At 41.2% G+C, this 15,449-nt stretch overlaps 1 protein-coding gene across 4 annotated transcripts in view; it reads right to left on the bottom strand.

Annotated features, from left to right (window-relative positions):
* The window catches only part of plce1 (phospholipase C, epsilon 1), a 93,538-nt gene that overhangs the window by 64,648 nt on the left and 13,441 nt on the right, over positions 1-15,449 (bottom strand). For all 4 annotated transcript variants that reach the window (XM_039616854.1, XM_039616853.1, XM_031751914.2 and 1 more), the window contains exons 4-6: positions 12,492-13,137; positions 11,932-12,342; positions 11,607-11,816 (exon numbers count right to left, since the gene is read on the bottom strand). In XM_039616854.1, coding sequence (XP_039472788.1) covers positions 11,607-11,816; positions 11,932-12,342; positions 12,492-13,091 — 1,221 coding nt within the window. In that variant the 5' untranslated portion in view covers positions 13,092-13,137. The remainder of the gene's footprint in view (positions 1-11,606; positions 11,817-11,931; positions 12,343-12,491; positions 13,138-15,449) is intronic.

Below are 15,449 nucleotides of genomic sequence, written 5' to 3'. Positions count from 1 at the left end.
CTGGCGAGTGTTTCTATGCCAACCTCTAATTAAGGGACCAGTATTACAGCTTTTCTATTGAAGCCAGCAGACACGTGGTAGCCCACAGCTCTTGCAGTTTATTACAAACAAACTCTGTATTATTATTATGTGTGCAAACACAATCTCTGCTTACACATCAGAGACGGTCAACAGATGAATAAATAAAAGAGGAAAGTTAATGGCAGCCAAGTTTAAAACATTAGCAGAAGAATTCTTTGATTATAGTTACGTGGATAAGCAGAGGCAAACAAAACGTGCGGTGTGGGGATGATCGATTTATTAAACACGCGCGGCGACCGAGTTACTTGTGTTTTGGAGAAACACAAGTGGCTTTTGTGAGAGAAAATATCTGTTATGCTGAAGTGTAACCAGTAATAACTTACAACAGAGAAGAGTGGGAAGAAGAAAAAAAAAAAAACACGCTACCACACATTAAGGTGTTTGAATTTGCTTAAAAACTCAAGCCTGGGCTCATTTGTGCCATAATCGGGGGAATCGGAGCGTACCCTCCGGTGTGGACACACATAATCGGAACAGTCACAGGTCTAACAGAATACAGTCTGTCCTATTGCGTGCGCCTAATCAAGTGGAAAAATGAATCTGCTTCATGCGCAGCTGACATCAAAGTGGTCTTCAGAACAAAGCAAACAGCTGGCCTGCCCTCGGTCTTTGCTTTGATCAATACGCAGTTAATGAGTCTGGTCTCCTAAGCCAGTAATGAGGGGTCAGATTCATGTATCATACAACATCTACTGCGTTAATTGCCTTTAGAAGACATGTTATTGGATCAATATTAATTAAGGCGATGATATACTGCAGTTTGTCATCGACAGACTGCAAATTTTTCAGCCACTGAGCAGAGACGCCAGCCATCCCCACACTGGAGTCCTTATTACAAAGTATAGATTATATTAACACACAGTCTGAAAAGATAAATATTGAAAATGGCAACGTACTGTTTATTTAAAAAGCATGCTGCCATCTGGTGGATAAGCATGTAAACCATTACAAAAAATAAAAGAAAAAAAAACTGTCCAGAAAAAAACAATAATTTATTACTTTCAGTATATGACTTCTAGTTGGGTACAATGAGGCTGTTAAACAGGTTATTCTGAGCTTTAAAGAACGTGACAAACATTATTCATTCTGACATTTTGAAGGCAAGGCAGTAATTGGTAATAGTAGCCTATACATCTAGTAGCAGTCATTTTATCAGCTTAATAATAGTTTCAACTCATCTTCTATGGAAACTTTCAAAAAAGCAAAGAAAAAAAAAGGCTATCAATATTTCCAAAACCGTGACATTGCCGACTTTTTTTCCTGACCAACAGCCTTCATCTCAAAGTAACTCTACTTACAAAGACACAGATTTACTAAAATGTGCAGATCCTTCTCTTACACACTCGCAAACGCACGGACCCACGCGCCAAACGGAGATCAAAGAGCATCAGTAAGTTGAGATTGTATGTCAGGAATTTCTGATTTCTCATGAAACATTAATCAAGACTCAAGGTTCAGCAGCCCTAGACGCTCACATACCAAAAATATTCAGCAATCCAAATTCATCTGCACAATAAAACATTTTATCCTCCACTAGGTGGCACCAGAGGCCGACTTATACAGCTATGCTCAGTCCCAGTTCAACCAGCTCTCTCTCTCTTTATCACAGCAGTTGCCATTATATTTTTTATATTAAAAAAAGAGGGGAGGGCATATGAGCAAAGCACTTTAATGCAATGCTTTTTCAATCCAGATCAAGGCTTAAGGACTACATGGCTACTGCTCATTAACTCTTAAGTTGTCGTCTATATTTTAAGCAGCACTTGATGAACCTCATGCTGGCTGCCAGCTTTGATTGTGTTTGTGTATGGGAGCTCCCAAAACTACTCAGATATGCCTTATCAGTTTAGTCAATGGTGTTCAATTTGAAATTACACCAAAAGAAACTTTATTTTATTAAATCTCACTGCCTTTGGTGATGCATTTAAGTGCTGCTATGCAAAAGCGAATGATGCAATTAAAACCATCACTCGACAGCATCCTGCGAAGCTTAAGGGTTTAATTTTAGCTAAATCCCCTCTGGTTGACCTGTTAAGTTATGAGCTAAAGCGTTAGGAAGGGGAGGTGGCTGGCTATTTTTTGCAGCAATTGTGTTATTCTTTGAGTTTCAACAATAACACAATAACAAAAGCACTACCCACAACTGCTTCAGGCTCTCACTTTATCTGTTTTTTGGAGAAATATTGCTAGTTCATTTGCCTGCAAATGTCTTTCGAATAAACTGCTAGAGGTTTGTGTGGCTTGTGTGGCCCAGTGATTATATCACTAGAGAAGTGTGGAAATACTGTGATACATACAGAAACCGTGTTGTTAGAGGGTAATAAACTGGCCAAAAAGGGCAAAATTTTAGTATTTTTATTAGCTTCTACACTATATTGTGGTTTTCATCTAACGAGTCACACATATAGGCTTTGAGTTCATCTTGACTTTTATACAGTTGTTTTGGTGCGTTGGATCTTGCAACACAGTGAAAGTGTCCCTGCAGGAATGCTTTCCTAACTCTGAAGATGTGCAGTTTTCCTACATTTTCACAGAGGTGTGAGAGGCCTGAACTAACATCTAACAGAAGCGCGCATTCTTAACCAAGCAAAGTGAAAACGCACACACACGCCATTTTGACATCCTTGTGTCACTCCAGAAGACCAGCAGGTAAAATCTGTTTCAACAAATACAATCACAGCTCCTACATGTGCTCCAGTGCAACAGATTTAAGTATACGTAGAATTTAAAAAAGGAAAAATCTGAGAATGGAGTTTTAGCATGTGTTAACACCTGAGCGGCCACATTGTTTTGAGATACTGTCACAAAACAGTACACCTTACAAAGGCATGCAAGACATCTACTGTCCTACCCTTTTTTGTCTGTTACCAGCACTTTGACTCACCAAGAGTGTCAACACAGAGATGCACACACACACACAGACTAATCTCTGGCTAAGCTACAACACCCAGCTGGGCCAGAAAGTGGCCTGCTAGGCACATTCCTTTGTAGTGGCACAGCACACACAGAGAACACAAGAGGGATAGACACGAGGTTAAATGAGTGTGACATACATTGTGGGTAAGACGATGTGTGTGTTCCTGTAGGGTCGGTGTGTGATTTTTAAAAAAAATTCAAAATCAAGAATGAAAAGACTATTGTCTCAAAGCAATATTTTAGACAACACAAACACACAAGCCACCTCATTAGTACTTGGTCGGAACTCCTTTTCCCCTTATTCCATATCCCAAAGGTGCTCTGCTGGATTGAGGTCTGGTGACTGTGGAGGCCACCCAAGTACTGTGAACTCACTGTCATGTTAAAGAAACCAGTCCCAACCCATTAGAAAATGGGTACACTTTGGTCCTAAAGGCATGAGCATGGTCAGGTATGCTGTGGAATTGAAATGTTGCTTAATCGGTACTGAGGAGCTTCTCACACTTTCATTTTGTTTATGCCACATTCTGATCCTACCATCCGAATGTTGGAGTTAAAGTCAAGTCTCTTTAGAGTCAAGCAAAGATTTTGGTACTCGGTTTGGTCTTCTGCTGCTGTAGCCCATCTGCTTCAACATTTGACAAGTTGTACATTCAGACATGCTCTTCTGCATACCTGGGTTGTAACAAGTGGTTATTTGTCTTGTTGCTGCCTTCCAATTAGCTCAAAGCAGTCTGGCCTTTGACATCAACAAGGCGTTTTCGCCAAAAGAACTCCTACACACTCGATATTATCTCTTTTTCTGAATATTATTCCAAAGAGCCTCTTCTCTTTAAAAAGAACTTGGCAGGAAGACAACAACACTACAACAGAATGGCTGAAAAAGAAAAGCATCAAGATGCTGCAATGGCCCAGTCAAAATCCAGACCACAAACAGACTTAAACAATGTGACAGGACCATAAGAGAGCTGAGTTTAAACAAATGCCCACAAACCTCAATGAGCTGAAGAAACGCTATAAAGAAAGGTGGGACAAAATTCCTCCACGATGATGTGAGAAATTGATAAGGTCATATAGAAAACAATTACTTTGAGTGAATGCTACCTATAAAAAGTTAAATATATAAACATGGTTACACAACTGTAAATAGGTGTCTGTGTGTGTGTGTATATGAAATATATGTAACTAAATTCTACTCCTTGCTGATTAGGCGTACAAATAACAACAGCATGTTTCCTGCACTAAGCTGGTGAGACGCAATGTTTCATAACTACTGTTTATCCTGTAAATATACATGTGGCATGCTCAGGCAAATTTTACAGCCTGGCATCATCTAGATATTTTTCCTCTTTACTTTCATCATGGAAATTTTTTTTTTTCCAGCTGTTGATTAAATAAATAAATGAGTAAACATAAAGTGTGGGCTTAAAAAATTAAACAAGGTATCCATGTGGAGTAGCTCCATCTGTGAGTTTGACTGCAACTTCAGTCACTTTAACCTTTTTATTAACCTTAACCTATTTAGATTAATAGATTACTATGTTTGTTCACAGGTATCACCATCTCACACTGTAAGCAAGAGATTCTGACATCCATTCAAAATGATCCTTGCAAAGCGAAAGGAGTTTTTCACATATACAGCACTTTTTTTTGTTTTTTTATATTATAAATGTACCATTCTGTGCAAATATGCGTAGAATGAAAGAAAACAATGCCGGGTCTCTGACCCTAAGGATAAAATGAACCAGCCTATTTACAGAAACAATTATCGGGAAAATCAATCAGTCAATGCAAGCTGAGCTTATGTCAACATCTGTCATTAAAAGAGAGGTCTAAAACCGGATATTTTCTGGACATTTTAAGCGAGCACTAATTGGTAACCAAGATGTAGAGACATATACAGAAGTAATTATCTGACTCTTACATAAGCCGTCTTCCACATGGATATTTAACTAGTAAAGGTTTAAAGGGAACACGGCATTCAACAGAGCAAACATGAAGAAGTTTAACAGGAGCTGCCATATGCCAAAGGCTGCACTCTTATTGCACGGGTCAGCGCAGATATATTTGCACAGCAGAAATAATCAGCTGTAATTTAGTACTGCAAGTCAGACTGACATTAGCCACAGCCTTGAGGATGGTTATCAAATTTGTTCCAGAGATGTAATGAAAAGAAAAAAAAGAAAAATCACACTCATATACGGCGCACTCAGACTTGCTTTGAGACAAGGTTAATTTTTTTTATACAACAAAAAAAAGTTAGATCGAATGCAAAAAAACTAACTGCACAGACTGAGATTAAACTTTTAGCATAAACATGTTACACATTAACATCTTCAGTCTGGAGAGTACTGAGGGCTATCTTCAGGTTTAGCTGTCGTATTTTTCTTTTCAAACTGAATGTAAATTGAATGAAACTGAAGCGTGTGTGTATGGTTCTTATTACCACCGATGACAAACACAGGGGAAAATTGAGCAACTTAAATTTTCCTGTATTTTGTCTGAAAGACAGAAAAACAGGGAAAATAGTCGTGTAATGAGAGCTGAGGTTGCTCTATTAATCGACCCACGCAGCAAATGACATGTGTGTTCAAGGACTGTTGTTTTTGTGAATCAAACTTGACTGCAACCGATTTTGGTAGACTGCCTTTTAAACTGAGCTTTCTTAGCAACTGCAACAGCTACAACCATACACATACAGTACAAGGAGCCGGGATGGATGTGACACCTTGTGTGTTTTCAGATAGAAACTTAATTTGTCATTTCGCCCTAAGAATGTGTTTCAAAATCTATTTTATATGTCTGAGTCTGAACAATTGTGAGCTGCTGTGCGTTTGTGTATTTTTACAGTGTTTTAACTTTACAGCCCAAAAAATGTCAAGGCCAAACCAAGTATTGAAAAAGCAAAAGCAAATTATTATTCATACAGTTTATTGGAAGTGAATTCTCTGCCAAATATCTATTAGAGAAGGGGTGTCAAACATAAGGCCCGGGGGGCAGAATTGGCCTGGCAAAGACTCCAATCTGGTCCACTGGACAGTTTTGGAAAATATGAAGGAGGGGATACATTTTTGGACTTTTAACTTTATTTTTATAGGTTTTTCAGCTTTTCCTGCTGATAAAGACCTCACTCACAGACATTCATACCAAAGCAGAGTAATTAAGCAATAGATAAACAACTTAACGACAGAAAGGTTCCCATTTTCTACTGTCTACTGTGAAAAAATTCAGTTAAAAATTTATTTTTTTATAAATATGGGACAGTGTGGGCAGTGAGCTACCAGAACTTGTTCGTAATTTTACATTTGGCATGTAGAAAAACTGAGACATGCTGTTGAAATTGCATTTCTTCATCCTAAATTAAGATCTTTCAGGGATTAAATGTGTAGTTAAATCTCTTAAAATTGACTGAAAGTGCAGTTTCACTCGTCTGGTCCATTTAAGATCAAAGTGGGCTGTATGTGGCCCTAGTAGCCAGATATTTTGTATTTCTAGCACCCGATTTAACAAAAAATATATATATATGTTAAAAGCAGAAAAATGAAGTAGTTAAAGAGTAGATCCATGAGTCAGTTCACTTGTTGAGACACTCAAAATGTTTGAAGAGTAATAGTTTCTAAAAATCAATTCTTCCTCTTCTTTCAGCTGCTCCTTTAAGAGATTACTACGGCAGATTATCTGTCTCCATCTCCTCCACTCTGTCTAACATCCTCCTCAGTCACACCAACCCTCTCCACTTCCTCCTTTACTGCATATCCATGAATCTTCTCTGTGGTCTGTGTGGCAGCTCTATCTTCAACATCTTTTGTGCAATATATTCGCTACCCCTCCTCTGCACACGTCCAAACCATCACCCTTGCCTCTCTAACTTTGCACTAAACCTGAACTGTCTCTCTGAAATACTAATTTCTAACCCTGGTCACTCCCAATGAAGATTTCAGCATCTACAGCTCAGCCTCCTGTCTTGTCCTGTCCTGTCTGTCTCCTTGTCTGAGCCATTGTCTTCAAATCATACATCATAGCAGGTCTCAGCCTTCCCTTTCACTCTTGCCACTATCCTTATATCACAAATCACCCCGGACACTCTTCTCCACCCATTCCACCCTGCCTGCTCTCTCTTCATTATCGCTCTTGTGCACTGTCTGTCGCTTTGGATGACTGACCCCAGGTAACAATGTGGGATCCAAAGAAAAGGAAATAACCATGAAAAAGAAAGTTTGAAATCTAAACTTTAATCTGCTGTAAATAACTAATGTTTAAAATGTTCTAAACATTAGTTATTTTCATAGGCTAGAGCATTTCAAAGCAAAACAAGCCTTCTGTTGGCTGCGTCAACAGTAAACACCTGAAAATAATCTGGTTCCTTGACAAAATTCTGTCACCACATGTAAGCCTCCAGTGTGTGTGCTGCTAACAGTGAGGTGAAACTACTTAATTCACTTTGAAGAACTCTTTGAGCACATTATGGACTTCTGTATAATGTTGCACCTATAATTTGCAGCCCTGACTTGTTCTTCAGCAAACCATAAAGTGAGGCTCATTGATATTCTCATAGAGTTACATGTTTTTCCATTAAACTGCTTATCCACGTGGGGTTGCACAGAGGTGCAGCTAGAAGGGGGTCAAGGGGTGGACTTTAATCCAGCTGATGTTGGGAGAGATGTTGAGCACACACTATAGTGTTAAAGGTTGTTCTCCAAACCAAAATCACGAAAAAAAACCATACTACTTTTTAGAGATGCAGCATAAAAAGGGAACGTGACTCTAACAACACATCACATTATCATGATTACATAAGTGAGCTGATTACATTTTAACGACAGCCTCCTGTTAGCAGCTGATCCATGGTATTGGCTTTAAAGATGCCTTGTTCAGCAACCATCAGTGACAGCAGTTTTTGATAGACAGCACAAGGCATTTTAAATCTATTTTCCCACCACAGATATTCCTGGAAATGGAAACATATTGGCTATAGATCTACTTATGACAAGACACACTGAGGAAACAGGAAAGCACAGAACATCCCCAGAGAGAACAATGCATTCATGCTCCTAAAAACTACTTGCATCCTCAGTAATGGGTAGAAGATATATTTATAAGCATCCATCTCCCAGCCCTATAACCACTTAGCCCATACAGCTCATGTTAAAGGTTTTTAATGGTCACTTACCACTTTGCCTGACATCAGTGCAATTTAATAAAGGGACTCAGCAGGACTCTAATTGGTAGACTCCACAAAGGCAAACATAAAATGTTTCTGGCTTCAGAGACCATTTGATCCTCATGCCAGGTACGTGTATGAGTGCTTTCACCCACATACGTAACATACTGAGACACTTCCCTTTCCTCTTATGTTACACTTCCCTGATACTTTTGGCAATTTCAGATCGAAAGACTGAATCATGGAGAGCATGAACAAAGTTCAACAGGAAGATTGCCAATTATACTTAAACTCTGATAAGGATTTTTGCACATTTTATAAAGAAATTGGGATGCGGAGGAACCATTTTTGAAAAATAAAGTAAAAAATAAAGGTGCAAAACCACTAGACATAGTAGCTGCAGTATGATTCTAAAGAGCTCCGTTTGGTTTTGAGGGCTGTATTTAGGCAAGTGCACAAATGCAGATGTCAGAAAAGCAAACTCTGATCAGAGAAATAATAGTTTAAGATCTTAAATATTTTATAACATCTATGCACGGCTTGTATTGCAAGCAGTTTAGGCCACAGTTTATAGTCGTGACAATGCATAGGTTTGCTTAGGCTCATTAATTACAGCACATAAAAACATTCAGGTTCACAGCTTTGTCTTGGGTTAATAGCTGTTTTGACTTCCTCTTCCCACCACCACCACGAGGTTTCTCACTTTTCTTCCATAGTAAATTTTCCTCTTTTTCCACTGTTAAAGTTTCATCTTCTCCTTCTCTTTCTCTCCTACCCCCCTCTCCTTTACTCTCTTTCGCTGCCCTGCTCCTGTCCCTCCTTCCCATAATCCTGTGTTCTTTGGCTCGCTTGATTAGCTGAGGCAATAAACACACGAACCCACAGGATACCTCCAGAAAACTCCTCAACACGATTACTGCAGAGTCAGGCAGAAACGCCACATGCAGGAGGCCCGCACGCTATAAAGTCTGATTTGCTTAGAGGCGTGTTTGTGTGCACGAGGGCTTGGCACCATAGCGGACCGTAAATGTTTGAGGGTTTGCGTCAACAAATTTGTGTGAATCTTGTTAAAAATTATGCAATCGCTTAAAATGCCCGTAGCATTATGACCGGCTACCTGAAAGAAACATGCTGTTATATAATAAAAAGCCTGTTGTGACTATCTGCTGTGTATCAGCCAGTAAGTAAGCAGAAAATTCATGATTTGGGGATCAGTGCATCTATGTCTCACTGTATAATTTGGTAAATGGATGCGTTCCTTCTCCAATTCTTTTATGATCTTGATGACAACTTATTCCTCGGTGCTTGGTGTTGTCAGGGTTTCTCTCTTGACCCTTCACTGGAGGAACTCAGCTGGTGTTTTGACAAGGGAACTGCTGGCAGCTCCCCAGTTTTCAATAGGCTCATTATTAAAGCAGCTCTCCCTGGACTCCCTAAGCCATAATTCTGCAACCACAAAGGATTCATAAAAACTCTTTGGCAAAAGTCAGAAACCACGCTGCAGCGCGCACATGAGTGGAACTACGTGTGTTTTAATGCCATCAGTGCATAAGCGCCCTCCACACGTGAGAAACTTTAGACAGTATTTGGCTCTGTTGAGGGAAAAAAAAGGAAAAAAAAAAAAAAAACATAAATCAAAATTAGGCGCACACGTATAACAATGCACATTTTCAAAATTTTATTGTAAAATTGTAACACATTAAAAAAAAAAAAAAAATTAAAAATCACATTGACATGCAGATACACACTCATGTTCCTGCACAGACACGCCTCCAGCTTCGGGATCTGATTTGAATTAAGCGATCTAAATGCTGGCGAGAGTTCTGGTTATCACATTCATTAGATGCAAACTAAACCCCAGCCTCTAAAACTTTTCTTTTCCACTCAACTAGGAATCATAATATCTGAAGTGACACTGCTGAAATTCTGGCCATTCAGTCTTGTGCAATTTAGTGGTTGCACTGTATCGTTCAGTCTCCATGTGTTTCAAGTTTTTACAGGAAAAGGAGGAATAAGATAACAAAAAACAACAGGAAAGCATGCGTAATGCTGCTGATTCTCAGTCCCTACAAAATATGTGCACCTCTAAGGCTGGAAAGCATGGCTTATTTATCTACTGAAACTACTGCCAGCTAGTTTTCGCCGTTTTCCCTGCAAAGGTTGCTAAAGTTGAACAGCTCCTGCGAGAGGTTTTTATGTGTGTAAAACACTCTCTTGCTTGGAAACTTGATTTTTTTTTAAAACAAAAAAACAGTAGTGTGTCCTGGATCGCTCTTTCGCTTTCTCTCTCTCTGTTGGGCTCAGTCTCCTTTCCTTCATCTTCCACCACTTTCTAACTTTCTCACCGCGTCTTGCTCGCTCGCCCTCTCTCCAATTTCCATGCCTGTAACTTTAACGCAGATGCCAATCCTGCTCAGTCCATTTAAACTCACTCGGGTGCGCGCACACACACACACACACACACACACACACACACACACACAGAAGGCTCAGTCATTCAGTCTGTCAGTAATAAGGGGAGCAGAACCAACAGAGAATAAATCATTTTTCCGCAGTAGGGGCCTACCCCGAACAAAAGAGCCAGTGTGTGCGCGCTTTGCCGTGTGTGTCAGAGTATGTCTCTGTTAGTCTATTTACATATTCCTTGAACAAATTATTCATCTTTCACATTTTGCAGGCAGCAATTTCAATGCAAACAGAAAAAAACCCACCAAAAAAGCAAGAACAATTTTTCCTCAGATGAAACAATCAATCATAAACACTCCTGTGCCACGACAGCTATTAAGTGTTGAGATTTTGTTTTTTTGTTTTATTCCCCATGGTAGCTGAGTTTGAAAAGCAAACCACACATAAACCCACAAAGCATAGATGCACCAGCATTGGTCCAGTGGATCAATGATGGAATAGATTTCTGCAGATTTATATGTAGGTTTATACTTTTAGCAAAATGTGGAGGGCTTGAGTAAGATAGAGCTTTGCCATGTGGTCTCTGCTCTGTGCGAGTGAGGAGCTGATCAGTCCCAGCGGTGCGAAAAGGCAGCAGTGCAGAGAACAAGACAAGAACAGACGTGCAAAAGCTGCCCGGGGTTTTTGGGTGGCCTTCATGGTCCAGTTAATTAGCTTGCCTATGTGACAATAATATATTGGACACTAATATATCACGCTCCGCTACTAGAGACTGAACAGCACATTTGCTGAACCCGTAAAAAAAATCTTAATAACCCTAGGCTTAGACCAATTATTTAAAAGAACGGCTGGTAGTAAAGCTGTGTCTGAAATCCTTTTAGGGTGCACTGCTACAGTTATGTCTTAATGGAAGCATTTTAACAGTAGCGTGGGTGTGAAAGATAAACAACCCACGACAGGATAAATACAGCGCACTGTTGTCCTCGAACAGCTTTAACAGCATGTGCCTTCTTCCATTATCTGCATGTATTCACTCTCTTACCTGATGTAGTTTAAGTCCAGCAAAGCGCAGCATCTCTTTGCATCTTCTGAAGTCTTCTCCCGCGCCCCGCTTTACGTTTAGCCATGTATCCTCCTTTCTGGGAGTCCAACATCTGTAGTGAACAACCACGGCCCAGACAAAATCTGAGATGAGTCCCGACGGCAGTGTCCTGACAATCGCTCTGGTGCCAGTGCACACCGACTTGGTCACCTTATGGAAAAGAGAGGCAGTTGAGATTACTTCTAAAGCCTTAAAATAAAGCTGAAAAAACACTGATTAATTAATTGGTTAACAAATGATGATGTTAATCAATTTAAATACACACCTTCTGATTGTTCTTGCAGAACCGCCTCACCAGGACAGTTGAGCGCTCTTTACGATTCCGAATAAAATCATTATCCACATTATCCGAATGCGCTTCTACTTCTCCCTCATCACTGCTGTGATCCTGGCTGCAGTCCCTCGTCTCTTCTGCAGGTGACCTTTCGTTGTGAACAGGGGTCGACGACATGGTTTCAAGAGAAGACCTTCGAAGGAAAAGTTTCTCCAAAGAGCATTTGTTAACCCGGGGCCTTCGGTTGAGCCTCTCTAAACTTGAGTACCCATCTTTGAGCCAGTGCAGATGGATGTGGCCGTTTTGCTTGCAGTGGACGGGAAGAGGAGAACTAGATGGAGATGATGTCAAAGAGCTTGGTTCGCTTGAGGAACTGCCCTGGGATGAGAGGTAGGGTGAGGTCTAGAAGCATAAAACAAGAGAACAAAACACAGCAGTGTCTTGAGTGAGCTATTATATGGAGCAAAGCTTTACATTTATGGGACAGTGAGGGTTGCTTTGCTTATCTTAAAAATGCTATAAAACCGGGTTAGCACCATTTGTTTAATTACCTTGTGGAAAGCCAGCATAGACACAGGGAGGCTGCCGCGGCGGATGTGTCTGTATTTGGGGCCAGAGGGCCTGCAGCTGAGGCAAGGACTGTGAACAGGGCTGGAGCCAGGGCTTGGACTGGACCTAGAGCTGTGGCAACAGTAGGTGTTCGCATTGGTATAATGGCTAGACTGGGTACAGGAGCAGTGGGTGCTGCCAGTTCTGTTAGTGCCTGCATCCACGCTGTCTCCAGTGGTGTCCAGCTGGCACAGAGATTCCTCTGAACTTTTCCTAAGTACTGGAATCATTTTTTCATTTTTGGAGAGCTCTGGATAAGGTTTCTCTTTAGTGCTTATGACTTCTGAGCTGTAATCGTGGCACTCATATTTTTGGTCCAAAATGGTGCCTTCCCCACTGTCACACGATGACTTCCTACATAAGGGGAGAGAAGGGCCGCTCGACTGTTTTGATTGACACATTTGGTCAGCGTCTCGCCACACTTCCTGGCCATTATTTGCATGTTTGGCTTCTCTGCTCGGTCTGCTCCCAGCGGACAGAGGCGAAGCAGACTTTGCCAGTACCGCTGGCCCAGCCTGTGTCTGGGTTCCTTCAGTGGCCATCACGTCTGCCTGCGGTGTCCTGCTTTGTCCTTTTGTCTCCCTGCGGCTTGGAAAAGAAGAAACACTTTACTGATGATGACAGAATGTAGAAGAAATGCTGAAGCTGGTTTCTGGTTTGGTTTGGTTTGAGGGTTTTTTTTCTTAAAGTGGTTACACTGCTGTTAAAGCTGTAAGGATAAGTGGATTTGACGGACAACTATTCTGATGGTTTACAATTTCTGTTTTTCCTCTAAGTATCTTTGCATTTTGCACTCTTCGAAGATCAAAACAAGACATCTTCAGACTTTTGCCAAAGTCTACAGGAATTATTACAACCACTACTGCTCACAAACTCCTGAAATCCTATAGAGAAAATCTGCAATAGAAGTCAAATAAATTCCTGTAAAACCTCTGAGATTCTTTGGAACCTTCCAATGTAATTCATGATTCAGTAAGTCACAAAGTAACTGAAAGAGCAGAAAGAGGAAATGAAATTTGCTGGGGTCATAAAATAATTCACATGTCATAAATTATGTAAAATTATGGCATTTTCATGTTTACCAACTCAGCTGCTTTAGATAAACAGTATTACCAAGCCCGGATCAAGACAGATAGATTGCGCTTTAGCCACAATAACCTGCTTGTTTACATAACATTTATATTGCATCAATTATGTCGTCATTAATCTTTAATCATGGTCAAAGGAGTTTGCAAAGAAAAGCGTCTGGACTTCTTTGAGTTGCTTGAAGACGTTTCACCTCTCATCCGAGAAGCTTCTTCAGTTCTAAGGTCAAATGGCCGAGAGTCCCAGATTTAAACCCAGTGGGAGTATCCCCCCAAAGAGGGACAAAGGACCCCCTGGTGATCCTCTAATCACATGCGACAAGGTGTGAAAGCGGGTGTGGTACCTAATCAGCCAGGGTTTCGGGTGAGCTCATTGTGAAACCTGGCCCCACCCTATCATGTGATTTCCTGAGGTCAGATGGCCCAGGATGTGAGTGGGCGTTAAGGCGTCTGGGGAGGGAACTCAAAACTGGATTATAGATGGCAGACAGTTGGTGTCGTAAACCACCGCCTCTGTTCAAAGATGGTCGCTCACAGTGGACATAGATGGCCTCTTTCACTCCTCTTTCAAACCATCTGTCCTCTCTGTCCAATATGTGAACATTGGCATCCTCAAAAGAGTGACCTTTATCCTTAAGATGCAGATGAACTGCTGAGTCTTGTCCTGTGGAGGTGGCTCTTCTATGTTGTGCCATGCGCTTGTGAAGTGGCTGTTTGGTCTCTCCAATGTAGAGGTCTGGGCATTCCTCACTGCACTGTACAGCATACACCACGTTGTTCAGTCTGTGTTTTGGAGTTTTGTCTTTCGGGTGAACCAGTTTGTGTCTGAGTGTGTTGCTGGGTCTGAAGTACACTGGGATGTCGTGCTTGGAGAAAACTCTCCTGAGTTTCTCTGATACACCGCTACATAGGGGATGACAATGTTGTTGCGTCTGTCTTTCTTATCCTCCCTCGCTGGTGTCTGATCTTCTTTTCTGTGCCTCTTTGCTGACTTTATGAACGCCCAGTTAGGATAACCACATGTTTTCAGTGCTTCCTTTACATGTGTGTGTTCCTTCTTTTCCCTTCAGGCTTAGAGGAACAAGTTCTGCCCGGTGGTGTAGGGTCCTAATTACTCCAAGTTTGTGTTCCAGAGGGTGATGGGAGTCAAAGAGGAGGTACTGGTCCGTGTGTGTGGGCTTCCGGTAAACTTCAATGTTGAGGTTGCCATTCTCTTCAATGTGCACAGCGCAGTCCAGGAAAGGCAAACAGTTATCCTTAGTGTCTTCCCTGGTGAACTTGATGTTTTTATCCACGGCGTTAATGTGCGCAGTGAAGGATTCCACTTCTTGTGTCTTGATTTTGACCCAGGTGTCGTCTACATATCTGTACCAGTGGCTGGGTACTCTCCCTTTAAAAGAGCCAAGAGCCTTTCTTTCCACTTCCTCCATGTAAAGGTTGGCTACAATAGGTGACACAGGGGAGCCCATGGCACAGCCATGTTTTTGTCTGTAGAAGCCTTCGTTGTATTTGAAGTATGTTGTGGTAAGGCAGAGGTCTAACAGTGTGCAGATCTGATCGGGTGTGAAGTTGGTCCTGTCTTCCAAGGAGCTGTCTTCTTGTAGTCGTTTTCTGACAGTCTCCACTGCTTCCGTGGTGGGTATGCAAGTGAAGAGAGAGACTACATCAAAGGACACCATGGTTTCATCTGGATCCAGGGTAAGTTTCTGGACCTTGTCGGTGAAGTCGGTGGAGTTCTTGATGTGGTGTGGGGTGTTCCCACGAGAGGTGCCAGGATGGTAGCAAGGTGTTTCGCAATGTTATAAGTGGCTGAGT

Source organism: Oreochromis aureus, linkage group 8 (assembly GCF_013358895.1).
Source record: "Oreochromis aureus strain Israel breed Guangdong linkage group 8, ZZ_aureus, whole genome shotgun sequence".
Lineage (NCBI taxonomy): Eukaryota > Metazoa > Chordata > Actinopteri > Cichliformes > Cichlidae > Oreochromis > Oreochromis aureus.
The sequence above is the reverse complement of the archived record's forward strand: the minus strand, read 5'-3'. Positions and strand labels throughout refer to the sequence as shown.